Below are 18,068 nucleotides of genomic sequence, written 5' to 3' on the forward strand. Positions count from 1 at the left end.
GAAATACCACGTTAGCTTGACTTGTTTGGAGTTCCTGGGATCACGATTATGTTCATTCATACCATTGATGTTCTAATATTTGCTTTACATAACTTGTACAGCAAATACATAAAAAGTGAAGAAAATTCTATTTTTATGTGATTTTTTTCTTTTATATTTTTGCCCTCTGACCTCGCAGCCCCACATGAAAAGTTGGTGTGATGCATTAATGTGACGCATGCGAGGTAACAGCTGAGGGGGGGAACACTCACCTTTCCTGGGGAGGTGCCGGCTCGCAAGCAGACGCTGAAAAGAAAGCAGCAGCAGAGGACGAGAACAGTCACCTGACCGGCATCTACGCTAACGAGGACAGGTGTCACCAATCAAGCGGGAGGAGACGTGACGGCCTTACCAAGCAAGCACGAAACCAGAAAGTCCAAAATAGACGACGTCACCCCTCCGATGCGGTGAATTTGAGCAGTCAGGCGGCTCATTTAGGCCTGAAAAAAGGCTTTTTATACATTAGGATAACTGCATCAGAGTAATGGCATCCTATGAAACCACCGTTAATTGAGAGGTCAAAGGTCAGACTCAGCAGCCCCGGAGCTGGCAGGGATTCAGCGTGTTACTCAGGGGTTTATGACTTCTTGCTTCGTCGCATCATCATGCAGCGGAGAGCATGGAATTGATATTTCCAGCATGAATGTACGCGGATGTTTGTATGTGTTCGCTGGGAAATAAAGCGGTGCCGTAATTAGAAGAAGAAAAACCCCTCTGCATTTCCAACTCAATCTGTTCGGCGATGATTTTGTGAGCTCAATTGATGGGAAACCACAGGGAGCTACAAGTGGGTTGAGACACTGACCACAGGCACCCAGATCCAGACTCAGTGACAGACCTTGTGGTGACATCTGCTTTTACTCAGGGAGAGCACTTCAGCACTTAATAAAGCATGTAATCACACTGTTGTAACTCGGGAGCAGACAAAGCAACGCTCGGCCCCCAGAAAAAAAAAAAACGCTCCGCATGCTCGACTTTTTTCCCCCTTGTTTTGCAAAAATGTCTGTTTCTGTTTATCAGATTTCTGTTTATCAGCAATTTCACATTAAGACCCCCTGAAAATGAAGACAAACGGCCGCTCCGAGCCTCCGTGATTGATTGCGGGTCTTTACCGCACAAGCCCCAGAAAGCCCCCGTACAACAAAAATACTACTGTAAAGTTGCTGATCTTCCTTCCTTTCCGTACACCTGCATGCAATTTTCCGCATGTAAGTGGACAGGAAAAGGCACAAGAGTTGCAGTTAACATTTTTAATCCCACTGTAATTTGGGAGGCTGAGAGCTGCATGTCACAACCAACAAAAGGGGGTTTGTGGGCTTCGTGACAGCTGGGTTACAGTTCTTTTTGTTATCACCCAACGCCGATGAGGCGGACGGACACATTGCTGGAATATTTTTACTTAAACTTTTCTTTTTCAGCTTTTTTTTTTGCGCAGACAAAATCCTAAGGTTGCACCAGGGGCAGGCTAAACTGAAACACACTCTGAGTGTGTACTCTGCATCTCTTCTCATATTTCAGCTAAACTGCCTGCTCGCTGGGGCCAAGGAATGCATCAAGCGCCATAAATCAGGGGCTTGATAGGAACTTGGCGGCCGGACAGCGGTGCAGAGAGCTGCGTTATGTAGCCACAGTACAGTAAAGATGTTTTAAGGTGAACATTACCATCTTGGAGGAAGAGAGAAAAACGAGGGGGTTGGGGGTGGCGTTGGGACGGCACGATGATTCAGGGGGAGTTTTGTCCAAATGACAGAGCAATGAAAGGCCTTCTCACCTCCTTCAGCCCTTTGCTTTTCTTTACTTGTGAATCACTGTGATCAGCAGCAGAAACACAGGCCTCGACTTTAAGAAAACACACACACACACAGTTTAATTTACACTGTAGAACCTGGTCATTTAAGTGTGTTTTTGCCGGAGCCGTGTCTTTTTCTTGTCGCGGCCGGGGGGACGACGAGGGGAAGGGTTCATGTATAGGAGGCAGCCGGCGCTGTGTGTGTGTGTGTGTGTGTGTGTGTGTGTGTGTGTGTGTGTGTGTGTGTGTGTGCCAGGTTTGTTTGTGGCATCTCCGCCTGTCTGCGCCTTATGCAAATGGCCAGAGGGCTGGGAGGGACGGCTCCATGGGAAACTGCTGGTGCTAATCCAGCATGTTGAACAGGGGAGGAGAAGAGTACTTTTCAATAAAGCACCCCCACCCCCCCTCTGTCAAGTCATGCACACACACACACACACACACACACACACACACATACATGAACGACGTGTTCTCATCCAATGTACGCCTTCGAATAAACATCACGGGGGGGCAGAGTGAGGGGAGGGGTGGGGGGGCAATACAAAGACGCACACATGAGTTTGCTTCCTCTCTCTCTCTCTCACACAAGCAGCGAACACCTGTTTCTTTTCTGCGCATCCAAACAGACATGCTTTAATATGTGAACAAATCCCACGATCTTAAGACCCGCTCTCCGCCGGGCCCCGGTGTAATACCAGGGCGCTTTCAGACGAGATAACAACGAGCCTCAGTGCGACGGGCCCTCGTACCGCCACGTAGAGATACACACTAATAACACGCTCCAGCCACAGGCCGTGACTTAGACTATGAAATTTATGCAAATATGTGTGGGAATACACGGAGCCCAGAGTGCTGTTTAGCACTAGTGCATTTGCAGACGGCCCTGTTTTTTTCCTTTTATTCCCAGAGCTCTCTTCAACTACATTTTTTCTTTTGCAAAACAGACAGCAGGCTGTTGAGATCTTGAGTGTTTCTCATCCGATGAGGCTGAATCTTCATCGGATATTTCCAAATATCATTTTGTGAGGTTCACCTGACTGTCGCAACAATATTTTTTTTAGAATTTTTGTGTGTGTATATATATGAAAGTACAGCTAGGAGTGTTAGCTTAGCATAAAGACTGGAACCCTGCTAAAACCCCAACTTGTCTTTTTTTTCCTCTTTGTTTTTTTGGCGAACTAATCCTTTAAATGCATTCCTGATTTACTGAAATCTCTTCCCCTGTGAATTTTATTTCAAAATAAGAAATACAAGATTTTCATCTATTTCGAAACAAGTTCACATTTTGTTTGCTTTTTTTCCATTGGAATCATGCGCTCTGCGTCGTCAGCACCAAACGCTAACAAAATAAATCCTTCACTTTGGTTCTAAACCAATAAAAAAAATATATAAAAAAAAAAAAACGACGCAAATTCTAGCCTTAATGACTTCCTGCTCGATAAAGTGCATTACGCTTGTGCTTTGATGCCAAAAGACGAGAGGATCAGATAAATTCATTACCTTATTCCAACAGAACGCAAGATGAATATTATATTTTATATTCCTCCCATAAAACTTGGGGATGTGACAGAGTTCTTTGTGCTGGCATTGGCTCGCGTCCAACCAGCCCCGGTCCAGCCTCTGCACTCACAGCGTTGTGTGAGAGTACTCGCTGTGCTTTTAACCCCCCCATCTCCATCCTCCCATTGGTACAGTCAGAGACGCATGTCGGAGAACCTCAAGGCGCCGTTTTCCTCTCCTGGAGGAAGGAGGAAGAAAAAAAAAACTGGACAAACACAAAGGCAATCAACAAATCCCCTTTGCTTGAGCCCGGCGAAACATAATAGGGCCAAATCATCATCTATTTAGCTTCGTCAAATCACTGACAGCAGGGCTTGATAAAAGCGAGTGGAAAATATGTAGGGTGCAAGACGCTGCCAAGACCCTCACCGACTGGAGCCTCCTATTGAAGCCAGATGTTGACTCAACTGGCCAATTTTGATAAATGGCATGATGATTACCATTATAGATCGGGTAATTTTAGATCAGCGTGCCACAAAGTTGGTCCTCTTTAATGATAGCCAAATGAACTCCGGTTTGTGCCCCGGGCCAGGTGGGCCCTTTTTCTGCGATAGGTGCGCCAGGTGCAGTGCCTCAGTCGGCCATAAGGGGGGTCACAGAACACGAGGGCACTGCCGACGGTGTCTGTTGTTGTCATCAAGTGTCCAGCTGAGCACTGAGCCCATCACACAAGGCCGTAATGAGACTTAATTGGAGATTTAGCCTGACTTTTGCCTCCTTCAATGTCCTCAATCCCATTAGACAGGCTTACTCAATCAGAGCTCCATGTACTTGACACAGTGACCCAGATGGATGTTACCTTGCATGACCCTCCGAAGGTCCCAGCAGACCGCCGCGGTCCAAACACTGTAGTCTGTCTCCCATTCCTCGGGGATTGGGGTATTACAGTAGATTAGCTGGAGTAATACCACGGTGGAGCACGGGTATGCGGGGTCATGGGATCGCTCCAGGACATGAAAACCCAATGTTTGCTTTCAGGGAAAACTGTCACAGACACACTTCTGAGAATCAAAGAAATCCAATTAGTTTAATACTTAAAGTCAAATAGTCGCCTTTCCTCTGATTTGGCACTGTCCTCATCCAACCCCGGCACCTTGTTTTGGTCTCCCAGACTTCCCCGGGGGAGGTGATCCTGAACGCTTATAGTTGGCGCTCTAATACGGACAGTCATTTCCCCTCATCTACTTGATGCACTCGACGGAAATGATTGAATCAAAAACAAGAAGGCAAGACCCTCCCTAGTGTTATTAATATTCTTTTCTAACTTACTGGAAATAATACAAGTATGGATTCCACGTTAAATCTCAAAAGGGAAGTAGAATTTGACAAAAGTAACCCTCTCTGACCTCCTCCCCATCCCAATAATATTCATACAGTCCCTACATGCTTTTTGGATTTCCCCACAATTTCTTTCAGCCAACAAAACATGAAAATCAAAACACAAGACAGAGCCACGGCGTAGAAGTCCTTTTTGTAGCATAGCTCATTTTATTGTTTAAACAGTTTTGCATAGGAAATATATCCACTTCCAGTAATTGACTGCAGTAAAAACAGCTGCTAGCAGTATAGGCTGGATATAACAGTAACAATCACAAAAAGTTGAGCCTTTATTTACACTGATTTTAATCTTGTGGCAATTTTAGCCCCTGCACCAAATGTAACCAGCTTGAAGGCATCGCCTAATGCTCGGCGTTTCTAAAATCAATAAAAGAAGGGATATCAAGGCCTTCGCTATACAGTTCACAATGGACACCTGTGGCTCCTAAACTGTCAATGAAAAGATAAAAAACAAAAAACAAACGAACGAAAAAAAAAAAAAAAAAAAGGTTTCCAAAAGAGTCCTCTAAAACGTACATTCAGATACATACATAGACCTTTTGCACACACTTGCAGTGTAACTACGATCACTACTGGAGACTGTTTACATATTGTTTTGTTGGTGTTGTTGTTGTTGTTTTTGCTATATCATAATTCCACCGCGATGCGCGAAGTAGAAACGTGTGCGCAGAGGGACGTAAAAGTGCCACAAGACCCAAAAATTCAATCAGACTGGTGAGTAATCTGAAGAAAAGACATTATTTTATCCTTTCGTTGCTCTGTAATGTAGCACTGCCCCCCCCTCCCCTTCCCGAAAACAAAAAAAAAGAACATTTCCTCTCAAATTTTGAACAAGCTTGATGTGGGCATTGTGGGCTGACATAATAATAAATCACACAAAATAAACAAAAAAATAAAAACATCAAAGAAGAAATATTTCTAGATGAGTTCGCCACATTCTGTTCTGCGTGATGGTGTTTTTCTTTTTCTTGTCACATATGAAAGTAAGTCTATCACATTTTACATTTATATACAATAGACACTGGAACAGGCACTGCATTGCTATCTTTTTTTTTGTCTTCTTTTGGTGAATGTTACATCCTGTAAAAATGCTGGTTTTCATGTTTCATAACAACCTGATGCCAAGTGACTAGCAGCTAGCCAATGTATGGAAGGTGTGTATTGCTCATGTGGGATGAAAAAAATGACGTTTTTTATTAGTGTTTTCCCTCTAAAGTCCGCGTGCCCCCCCCCGTCTCAGTCCCCACAGTGTGAGAATCGGCTAAAAGGGGGAAAATCACACGTATTGCATGAGTGCCACAGGTCCTCCTTGCATAAAAGTTGTCCTGCTTCTCGATGATTGCATTGATCAATGACATAATACTTTCTAAAATAAGGTCGCCTTGAGTGTCATGAATGGGTGGAACACTGATTAATATTTCATAGAGTTACAAGAGCTTTTTTTTTTTTTTCTTCGACAGGCTACATTCACACCCCGCGTAGCAATAGATATATACGTAGCCATGCCCCAAAATACACAAGCTATCATCAGCTGGAAGGTGCAGTAGCCTATTCTGAAGCACCCGCCGTTAATGTTTGCAGGGCGAACGAGGTGTTTTCCTATCAGGCATAGACGGCGTGTGGAATGTGCAAAATGAGTAATGCCTAAACGTCGTAGAAGATATTTCAGAGCGTCGTCTGCATACGGAGCAAAGTAGACGGCGGATTCTGACCTACGTCGTCGTGCAACATTTCCTCTGAAAAGAAAAAGAAAAAACTATCCGATAGATTTCGCGGAGGACGTTTGTCATTGCAGATTTTTTTTTTTTTTTACCCTGCTTCTCGCTTAAGGTCAGGTGCAATCTGGGGGCCATTTCTACTGGATAAGTGAAGTCACCTCCCAGCTGCTACAAGGAACACACTCACACCAAGATCTTGTTGGACAAGAATTCACACCCTTTTTGCAACAACAACAAAAAAATTACAAAAAAAATGAGATAAATCACATCACACTCGCTATGGCCACACTAATGAAAGAACAATTCAAATATTCATGAAGTGTTTTCCCAAATGGAAATATCTAAGCACTAACCAAGATGACAAATAATAATATTAATAATAAAAAAAAGCCTTCATTGTTGTTGTTTTTTAATAATTACGGATCTGTATATAATATTTTCCCCTTTTTTTACTTTACATACAGGAACACAACTGATTCTACTAATCGGGAAAACCTGGAGAGTTCTAACTCAAATCCGGCCTCCGAAACAAAAAACCCAAATTAAATTTTTTTTTCTTCCCTACAATGGAATTTACGTATCTTCCCCCAGAATTTGAAGATTTACAAATATGGGCTTAAGAGGAAAAAAACTCTCGAGAAAGTTTACAGTGTACAAACTCCTGTCCTATGGCAGGTTTTTTTGTTTTTTGTGTTTTTTTTTCAATAGAAAGACCCTCATCTTCTCTTCTCGATCACACATCCAGCTCACAAAGTCACAACCACGCGCGCATGCACACGAACACTCAAGCTGCCAAAGCAGAGTTCAAGCCCACGGACTACTGCTATCGACGCAATCAAGATATTTACCTTTATGTACAGTCTCCTATTCAAATAAACACCGACGGCACAGTGACCCTGACATTTTCACTCACACACACACATACACACTTGGGGACAATGCACGTCAGTGGGGTCTCCAATGGCCAAAGGCTGCAAAGCACTTATAGTTTTTCTTCTGAAGAAATAAAAGACTAAAACAAAAGAAAAGACAGAACAGTGCACATAGAACGGGGTGACTTTTTTTTTTTTTAAACATTTTTTTTTCTGCATAAGAAATCTGGGTGAAGACGGAGAGACTGAGCTTGACTTGAGGGTTATTTTTGAAAAACGTTTTCTGCTTTCCGAGCCCTCTCGCTTACTACTGCCAGAGAGCTCCCGGTAGTACCGCCGTCTCCCTGCGGGGGGGAGCGATTTCTTTCACGATTGTAGGGAAAGAGTGCAAAAAGGGTGTCTCTGAGACAGAAGAAAAGTCGTTTTTTGTAGTTTTTTTGTGATTTTTTTTACATTAAAAATGGTAAGATTGTGATTGATATCAATAATGCCCTGCAATACGCCTGAGATTAAGTTTAAGACTCGGTTCAAAACACTGTACGGCGGGGGGAAGAAGACGATTGCATATGTGCTAGTTAAGTGCTATGTTTTTTCTTCTAGTGGATTCTATTTAAGCTTCTACAGGGACATGAAACACCACGCTTCTGCGGTTCCAATATTTACTCCACATATTCTACTGGGCTCTCTGCTGGGGGAAGTATCTCAGGAAATCGACATATGTGCATATCGTATATACATTTATACAAATCTACTACTTATAAAATACTTTCTAAAGGCTTGCTTGAGCCTGTCTTGAACTGATTTGGACAGGTCTCACTAGCATTAGTCGGTGTGTGATTGTTGCGCAGGTCACAGGCCACTTCACTGATGTGTTTTAAGGCATCTACTTGGGAATTGCATTTCGGTGACGTCTAGAATAGCATAGGGCGTGGCGGCAAAACGGCGTCCGTCCGTTAGGGCTCTACGGGAATAAAATGGGATTCTGCACAGAATGATTTCTTAAAATGATTGTCGCCTCCACAAGTCAAGCCGTCTCTCCTGTGAAAAAATAAATGAGCTCCTTTCGAAAGGTCACATGCTAGCACCCCAGGTGGAAAGTTGAAAGTAAGAGTCACAGTAGACCAATCAGTGACTTTGCAGCCGTAGAAAGACCAAGGGTGCATTCTAGAAAATATACCGCCCCCCTCCCCCCCTAAAACTCCCGAATTCAAAAATACACTGGAACACATCTCACCGTCGTTCGGTAGGCCTATATGCTAAAAAAAAAAAAAAAAAAAAAAGACCTTGTCATGTCATACACTGCATAGAAAGCAGTCCCCACTTTGGTCAATAAAAAAAGGAAAAACACCCACAACAACAACAACATCATCAACAACAACAACGACAAACCACGATATCAACAAAATAAATGCATTACAATATTGTCTATCTCCAAACTAGCCTCTAATAATTGACGCATCTATAAGCACTACCTACATAGGCAAAACTTGGTATTGCATAATTTTCATAATTCTGAATTCCACCCTCCACAATAGTAATTGGAAGATGAACAAAATGAGCATTGAAAAATAAGAAAAAAAACAAAAAACAAAACAAAAGATGACAGGTTATTAGAAAAACCACCAAAAATACTGAAAAAAAAAAAAAAAAGAATGCTGGTTGATTACAAACTTTAAAACGGCAACTATACACAGCCTTGATATGCAATGTAACTGTGAGATAGAGTAGTACATGAAGTTAAAAATCAACAATTTCATTCAGAGTACAAAACAATTCTTATCATAAAAATGTTAATTTTTTTTTCTATAATGATAAATGCAGCAAAAACAAGTGTAGTGATGTCTCTATATTCAAAGGCAAGGCACGTAATGTGGACTATATGTCATCGTGCAAATTAAGAGTACTGGAGAGATTTTCTTGTATAAATATGTCTGGACTGGAGAGGCAATGGTTGTGAACATACCGTGCACAATTCTAGATTTCAGGGATTTGCCACCACCTGGATTCATAATTTCCGTTTTTCAACCTCTTCCACTGCAGAGTTAACCTTGCACACAACTGTAGCTTTACACATAAGCCTACTGTACATTTGCATGAATGGTACATTTCCATGGATTAACACTTTGCATTCCATATATTTTTTTTTTGTAAACATAAGCTTTAGAAGCTGATGGCCAAATGCATATGCTCTTGATCTTATCGTGAACATTTAAAAGAAAAAAATAAGGAAAATGAAATGCCATTTTTACACACTATGTGTGTCTCATTTCTTTACTTATGTTCGGTTATTTAAATTTTTTTTTTTTCTTCCCCAAAATAAATAAAAAAAACTCCCCATAATGATGGGAAGGGCTTAAAAGAAGTGCTGGTTTTTGCTCAGCGCTGCACAAGTAGCTTAGTGCTTGCCTTCAACTGCCTTCCACGCTTGATGTTTTTTCTCATGTGAGAAGACGGATATGTGACTGAAATCAAATTCAAATGCTTACTTAAACATTTTTACCCATAAAACCATTTAATATTTATCCCCCTTCCTTTAGAGTCTTGGGCTGACAGACTGATAGCTTCCCTTCAAAAAATTCAATTGCACTTGCCTCTATCGAGATTTTCTTATTCTCCGTCTTTTTCTTTCTTATTTTTAAAAAAAAATCCTTTTGTAAAGGAGTTGCAAATTCTTTAATGAGGGGTCCAATCTCAAGCCAAACATTTAGTGTTTTTTTAAAAACCGCATCGAGAGTTCTCAACTCTTTCCGTAAGCATTAATTCTCGAAGTAAGTAGCAGTAAAAGGATAAACAAATCAACACGTTTTTTTTTTTTCTGAACAAAGAGTATCACAGTAAACTGAAATCAAACGGAAGAAGAAACACTCTGAATTCACAATTTTTTTTGTTGTTTTTTTTTTGTTCCTATGGTGTACACAGTGAATCGTGGGAGGGGGGGGTGGGGGGATCGTAGGGGGGAGGGTGGGGAAGAGCTTAGAGTCTTAGAGTCTCGGCACCGTCCACCAGGCAGAGGTTGTCGATGCGCAGACCTCTTCAATTGTGTGTGTAAATCAAGATTGTACATCCTACCCCAACATGGAAAAATAGTAAGAATAGCCGCGAAGAGACGAGAGAGTGTCATGCAATCAAACATTAAGGCATCTATACATCACAGTATTTGAATGGATTGAAAAGTTCTGCAAACACAACGACTGACTGGTGGCTGGTGGATGTGTGGGGGGGGGAGAAGACAGCAGACATGAAGCTTTTTTTTTTTACCCTTTTCAACTCTCATCTTCACTTCATGGCCAGTGTCCTTCATAGGGGGAGGAGGGAGGGGAGATGGAAGGGGGAGGAGGGGACAATTGTGCAGCTCGTGCTGCTTGCTGGTTTCATCCATGGCTGCGGACACCTTTAGCGCTAGCTGTGCACCACTAACACCCCCACCCACGCATCCACCACCCTGGGGAGGGGGAAGAGGGGGAGGGAGGGTGGGTGGGGGGGGGAGTCATCCGGCCTCTCTCTGTGTGTTCAGTTCCCTGTCTCAGCGGGGACCAGGGGCTCACCAATGATGTTTATGCTGTAGTTCTGGTGGACATTTGTTGGCAGAATCGGAGTCCCGTTCGACACTTGGAATGGAACTAAGCTCGCCCAGGTACCAGGACTGTGGAGGGAGAGAGAGACAGAGAGAGAGACAGAGAGACACACACACAGAGAGAGAGAGAGAGAGAGAGGCGGACAGATTAGTCACATGCCGTTAACTTGTTTGTGCAGCATGCAGTCAGAATTAGATTCTTTCTTTCAATTATCCTGAACACTGCCTCGCTAACACACAGCATCGCTGCTCTGCTGACAGTCATCAAGGTTCAAGGTCTGACTTTTTGTGTCGTTCAGACCGAGAGGGTTAAATAAAGAAAAAAAAGAAAAGAAATGGCATCAGTAACTCATGAATCTAAGCGGAGGTGAATCCACCTGATTCCCAGAGAAGGAGGGCCCTCGTCTCTGCATTGATGGCAGTATAGAAAAAGCATGAAGGGGGGAGAGTGTGATTGGTAGAGGTGGAGGAGGAGGAGGAAGGGGGTTGTGGGTAAAAAGTGTGGGGAGGGGGGGGGGGGGGGGGTCTCTACACAAAGCTGTCCCATCCCTATTCATCTCACGCTAATGGCAAAACAACACAGTGATTGTTCCTGGGGAGCAACGGTGCTAACTGAAAACGCGAGCGGGAACAAACAGCATGTTGTTCCCGTGGGGTGCTGCGCTACGTAGATGTCAGATAATTAGCCCCCCCCACCACCACCTCCAACACTCCCCCCCCCCCTCCGTCTCCCCCACAGGCCCCCAGTGTGCACTCATCTAACACCCTCCCACCTCTCACATCACCACCACTAAGTTCGAGAATACCTGCCCTTTCTACCCCAACCACGAAGTGGACGGATGAAGAAGAGCGGGGGAGAAAGAATGACACTGGGACAAAGTGAAGAAGAAGAAATGTTATGGGGGAGAAGATGGGTGACAAGGAAAAGAGGCTTATGTCTGAAGATGTGCAACACAGACGTGATTCTTCGCCGATCAACCGGCGTTTCATACAAATCACTCGCCGCTGCTCTTTTTACGTGAAACAATGGAAGTGCAAATTCAATTCACCTTGTGGCCTAAAAAGAGCCTCTTTGATAAGGTTTCAAGGCAAGAAGGACGAAAAAAAAACGAAAAACAAACATCACTCAAGTTTTGGATTATGCTCGAGCGTACAAAGAGTTAAAAACAACCTCAAGGTTAATCCTCTCTAGTTTTTTTCTTCTCTCCCCTGTCCAGCCCGTCCTCATGCTATCCTCTCTCTCCTGCTTTCTTCCCTCCCTCCTTCTCTCTTTCACCCTGCCAAAAATCATCGGACAGGAAAGGGGGGATTAAGTTTTTCCTACCTTGCCGAACAAAGAGTGCACAGAGTGGCCAAAGCCTGCAGCTTTCTCTTCCCCCCCCCCCCCCCCCCCAGTTCCCTGTCTTGCTTCCTCCCTCCCTCCCTCCCTCCTTCCAACTCTGGTGTTTCTGTCCTTACGAGACTCCTCTCAGGTAATGGCTTACATTAAGGTGGGGGGGGGGGGGGGACCACACAGCTACAAAAGCGGACTCGAGGAGGCCTTTGTGCGCACTAAACCGGCAGATCGGTTTTAATCTTGTTAAAATCGATGGCTGTCAGTCCGTATCTGCATCCTATAACCTAAAGCCGCACTGGGCTGTGTGTTTTTTTTTTTATGTAAAGAACTCCTCCGCTATCAGGCTGAATCACAAAGTGCAGGGCGGAAATCCTCCCTTCACTTCTAATTGAGACTTGCCTCCTTAGCGTGACTTTGAACTTTGTGTCCTAAGAAGCAGAAAACGGGCTCCGATCCTGAGAAAGACAAACTTTTTGCTTCTTGTGCCCTTTTTTAAAATCATCCGGTACGATGCAATCACTCACAGGCCACGTCGGTGCCACATTACAGGGATTTCTGGGGGGCATATTGTCAAGCAAAATGAAATAAAATGCCACTATTCTGTCCAAGCTGCTTTACGTTTCCTGCAGGAGAACATCTGACCTGGATCGCTTGCATTTTTCCTTAGGTAACCTTCAAGATGGCTTCCCCCTCGCCCCGTCCGAGCTCCCAAACCTCACTAATTCTGCTCCCTGCAAGCACAGCCCGGGCATACAGCGTGCTTCGTTTAAGGATTAGCTCCCTAAATTAGATTATCTAATGGCATCTTAATGGATTGCTGACCCATTTCCTGCACAATGGCAACATGCGAGTCTGGCAGCGTTTTAATTTGCAGGGGGCTAGTACTGAAGGAGGCATTGCGGGGAGCGCTCCGTTTTAAAAAAAGGGGCAAGCGAGATAAAAGAGGAGAATCCGACTGATTCCATCTATACGTTGGATGGTTTTACGTGAATAATCCATCAAAAGGAAAGGGGGAATAAAAAATAGAATTACAGTACCGTCTTTGTAACAAAATTAACTAAATTCAGTCGGGATCTATTTGATCTGCGCTCGTTACTGTACACTCACATGTAGAAAAGGGGGAGGAGTTAGCTGGCGTGTGAGGAAAAGTAAGAGAGCTGCTGCAGGGGACATTTTCTCTGCTACCTCCACTGGCCTATTAGGAGGCCTATCGAAGGGGGTTCTGCTGTGTGTGTTTGTAAAAGAGTTTGGAACTTCACACACACACACACACACACACACACACACACACACACACACACACACACACACACACACACACACACACACACACACACACACACACACACACACACGATGATCTACACTTCCATGGAAAAGAGGAAAAGGGAGACGTAACAGGAAAAAGCTTAGCTCAGCTCTCTTGCTGTGCCTTGGTGAAAGGGTTCTGGTTTTTCCCCCCAGAGAGGGGGAGAGATACAGTATGGAGGTCCAGGAGGGGGGGGTTTCTGTGACTTTAAGTTATGGGAGTAAAGCGTGACTTCAGCATAAAGTCGGACAAAGCTAAGCTTGTTAAAACATCCTCACGTGGCTAAAAAAGCTGACCTGAAATGACTTGTTATTCGGCTTCATGTGTTCTAATTAGCTCCGCCGAAACGCTTAAGTTACAAAATGAGAACATTTTGTTTTCGTTGGGTGTGAATCCGAGAGGAAAAATGGGGATTTTTTTTTTAAACCTGGATCCAACTTGGAAATAAATAAAAGTCAAAAAAAAAATCTCTCCAACATAAAAACACATTACTGAAGGGAGAACTAATAGCAGGATGTAGAGAAACCGTTCCTAAAAACAGAGGTGGACCAAAAACCCGACGCTCTCTTAAGATCGGACAGCAAAAACAAACAAAAAAGCACCATAAATGGGGAAAAAATAACAAGATGAGGGAACAGAAAGCTACACCACTGCAGGATTAACACAGATCAATTAGATTTATATGTGCATTTATATGTGACATGAATTTCCTAAATGTCAGAAAACCAAGAAAGTCATTTATTATATGGTGTTATTTACGGAAAGTGTGTGTGTGTGTGTGTGTGAGACAGAGAGACGGCATGAAAGAATGAAAAGGTTACCTTTGCCAAGTAATCCCCAAAGTGTCGTCAGTGGCACTGGGGCCATAATGCCTGCCGTTTTGAGTCACGCTCCAGTCACACTTCCTCAGCTGTCAATTGAAACCTAGCAGTCAGATCACTGGGCCAAGACAACTTCCACTTCAGATTACACTACAACTCAACACTGTTTACACAAATGCATGCAGAAAGAGCCTAGAGGAGGAGGAGCAGCAGGGATACAACACGACTCCGACATGAGTCCTATAGCTGTTACTCACAATGTAAAAAAATAAATAAATGATCAATATATGCTTAAATAACATCAAAAGCTATGGATGAAACAGGAAAAAAAAAGCATGCAATCATAGTTAGTGACAGCTAACCTGGAAGTAAAAACAACAAAAACTGAGTTGGTTAGTCACAAGTAGGTGGCATCATATTTTGGTAGTTCATGTGAGCATTTTGCTGCTTTTTTTTAATTATTTTTTTTTAAGGTGGTTAGCCGATGAAGCCGTGCAATCGGCTGGCTGCATGCGCCCTGTCAATAAGCATCGCCTCAGCTGTAAGTGCACTTTTCAGATTCAGGACGGAGTACGCATGCCCTCAAGCATGCAGACTGCTTTTTTTTTTCATTAGCTAAACTGTTTTTATTGATTAGGGGTCAAAATTACAATGAAGTTAAACAGCACACACTCCTCACACGCACACACATACACACATGCACGCTGCCCCACCCACCCGTCCCTTTAAGACATGCCAACCCGCACATACAGATTACAAATTACTGCAACAGGAAGAAAAAAAAAAAAAAAAAAAGCCACACACAAACTGTGTCTCCTTTGCATGCATTATGCAAGCACACGTGTCGGCAATCCAGCTGAGAGCTATCTCTGCCAATACCAACCTAACCTTGCCCTGTGGTCAACACATTCATTTAGTAATGCATCGGGATAAAAACTGCACTGTTAGCACTCTGCGTGCAGTGGCAGACGTTTTTTTGCCGAGGCTCTTAAGGGGGATTTAATCAGATATGTACGCTGAATATTCAAAGCCATTTGCGGCCGTCAAGAAACGCTTCTCTTTTTCCTCCGAAGCACCTGGATGGAGACGATGACTGTTTCCTATTTTAAGTACTCAAATAGTCATTTCTTTGGTGGACAAATGCAAAGTAGCGGCAAGAAAGTGGATTTTTAAAGGTGACTAATAACCTTTTCATTATGGTTTGATGTTCTATTTGATCAATAGCTGCTAAACAACACTGAAAAGGGAACAATGCGTCCCATCCGGTGTGTTTTCGCTCTGCATTCAGAGAAGGTTGGGAGACTAAAAACCCCCCACCAAACGCCGCTGCCGCGCTCTCCAGCCTGACAAAAGCTTGGAGAGAATGTGCGTGTTGGGCCAGACGCCCGGTGCCACCGCTCCTCCAGGGGCTCGCCATCTGTCCGCTGGCACCGGCACATCAGAGTGGCACAGGCAGCGGGGAGAAGGGGGCCGGAGCCGGGGAACGTTAGCAAACAGATGCAGGCAGATTGTGGATTAGGATCCTTCCTTAGATAATACCAAATGACATCTGATCACGGATCTTTCCCAGCGGAATGCTTGATGGTGGCATTCCCTCGAGGGGTTAACCAAGGCGAGAGATGAATGGAGGGTTTTTTTTTTTCTCACATTCGCTGCCTGGGAATGGAAGAGCAGGTGTGGGAGCGTGTGGTGGTGTTGTTTTGTTTTGAAGCCTTCTGTGTGTGTCTATTATAGCGGTGCCACATTTTAAAAAACTGCTCTGCAAAGTAAATTATTTGATGCAGTTGCAGTAATTTCTGGTTTTCCTGTTTTAAAAATAAAAAAAATCTAATAAAAGCAGCTCATAGTAACGGCTTCAGATGGACAAAGACAACGTGACGGGTTTCCCTTTCCGACAAACCGGTCAAAGCGATCCCACACAATTAACATCCTCATCACCAGGTGAGGACAATGACACACTTTGGTGTCACTTCACCGGGCCCCGGGCCCTTAAATCATACCACAGAAAACAAAAAGCACGATGACTCACTGAGTTAGCCGACAACGACACTTATTCCACTAAATATAGCCTTTCCTTGGCCTAAAATCCTTGTCATGTCTTGTTGATGCAACAGGATTATACATGTATGTTTTAGGATTATTCAATTTTGGATCATTAGAAAAAAAATCTGTATTTCTTTTATTAGATTATCATAGATATCAGGCTGATTTAGCCCTCTGGGGGAGTCCATTCAGCAGCTCACACTGCTGCTGCCTCCTCACTGAAAGAAGTAGCTACAAGAAAAATGTGGAAGACAAACTGCTTCAGCCAAGTCAATCCTCCCTCTCCTCCTCCTTCTCCTCCCGGGTGGAATAAAAGCTTCCCATGACTGACAAATATCCACAAACAATATTATTATTTTTTTGCCTACCCTGATTTTAGGAGTAAAATGGGGAGTAAGAAAGACAGAGAGAGAGAGAGAGAGAGAGAGAAAAAGAAATACAGAGAGGAGAGAGGAAACAGAGGCCAGCTTTGTCATTTTTACAAACATAAAAAAAAAAACGAGCTGAGGAGAAACCCAGCGATCATTATGTAGCCGCGTGCAGATGCATTCAATTAGTTGTGGTTGGAAAAGCCTTGGCCTGAGACCAGCGCTTTCAATAAGACGGAGTGGGGGGGGGAGAGAGCACTGTCTCCCGTCCGACAACACCGCAACACTCCCGACCTCGCGGACGCACACAAACACACACACACACACACTCACAAACACACACACACACACGGGGGTGACCACATCTGCCCTAGAACCCACTGCTGGAGCAACCGCGTGACGCCAACGCTAAATATTCAGCTTGTGTGCCGTAAATGAGTGTGTTGATTACATGCGGTGTGTGTGTGTGTGTGTGTGTGTGAGTGTGTGTGTGTGTGTGTGTGAGAGAGGAAATAGAGCTGGGCACATTACATTCTCAAAGACACCCACTTGTCCCATCCATCTTCCGAGCAGTGGCCACACAATAACAGTGAATTTCCGGACTTTCTATTCTAAGACTTAAACTCTAACACACACACTCAAAACTATGTATCTTATATTCATCAATGCTATGTGTATGGGGTGTATTTTACAAAACATTTGCACAATATTGATGTCCTCAAATTCAGCTCATTGACATATTGAGGATATTAAATTGTGAGTAATTCAGGGATCTTTCAAGGGTTGTTGAAAATAATAGACTTTCCTCCGAAGTGCTTATATCACTAAAACAAAGTGATAATAACAACATCATTGCATTTAAAGCAAAAAAAAAGAGATCTGATTATCACTATAATTAAAGCTAAATCCTTTTGTGGTGGAAACACTAATTAACTATTGACTATTAAAAAGCACATTTTTTAATAGTGATTGCTACGCTTTACCTCGGCCTATTAGTGCGACAGGTTTTTTTTGCAGAAGGCAGGGATTTCACATCAGATGTGCGGGGAGATGGGGAACAGAAAAATTAAAGGATAAAAGGAGGTGAGCTGGGTTCTGGAGTGGGCTTGATCTCACCTGTTGCTGGTGGAGGAAGGCGGGATCTCTTGGGCTCAGGCCTACAAAACGGTTAGCCGTCGGGGTGCCAGGGGCTGAGTAGCCTGGGCAACACGCCATCGCAAAAAACACAAAAACACAAACACACGCTTGCATTACAATTAGGAATTCCAGGAATTTACACGTAGCTGTTGGCATATTATTAA

The 18,068-nt window shown here is 43.6% G+C and overlaps 1 protein-coding gene across 8 annotated transcripts in view; it reads right to left on the reverse strand.

Annotated features, from left to right (window-relative positions):
• Nucleotides 1–4,853: 4,853 nt before the first annotated feature.
• LOC311008753 (nuclear factor 1 B-type-like) overlaps nt 4,854–18,068 on the reverse strand; it is a 58,777-nt gene continuing 45,562 nt past the window's right edge. For 6 of the 8 annotated variants that reach the window (XM_084002598.1, XM_084002597.1, XM_084002599.1 and 3 more), the window contains 3 exons: nt 17,884–17,966; nt 14,357–14,445; nt 4,854–10,959 (listed from right to left, as the gene is read on the reverse strand). In XM_084002598.1, coding sequence (XP_083858724.1) covers nt 10,827–10,959; nt 14,357–14,445; nt 17,884–17,966 — 305 coding nt within the window. In that variant the 3' untranslated portion in view covers nt 4,854–10,826. The remainder of the gene's footprint in view (nt 10,960–14,356; nt 14,446–17,883; nt 17,967–18,068) is intronic. The other 2 variants (XM_084002601.1, XM_084002602.1) reach the window with 1 other exon arrangement.

This window comes from Eutrigla gurnardus (assembly GCF_963514095.1).
Source record: "Eutrigla gurnardus genome assembly, chromosome: 23".
In the NCBI taxonomy this organism is placed as follows: domain Eukaryota; kingdom Metazoa; phylum Chordata; class Actinopteri; order Perciformes; family Triglidae; genus Eutrigla; species Eutrigla gurnardus.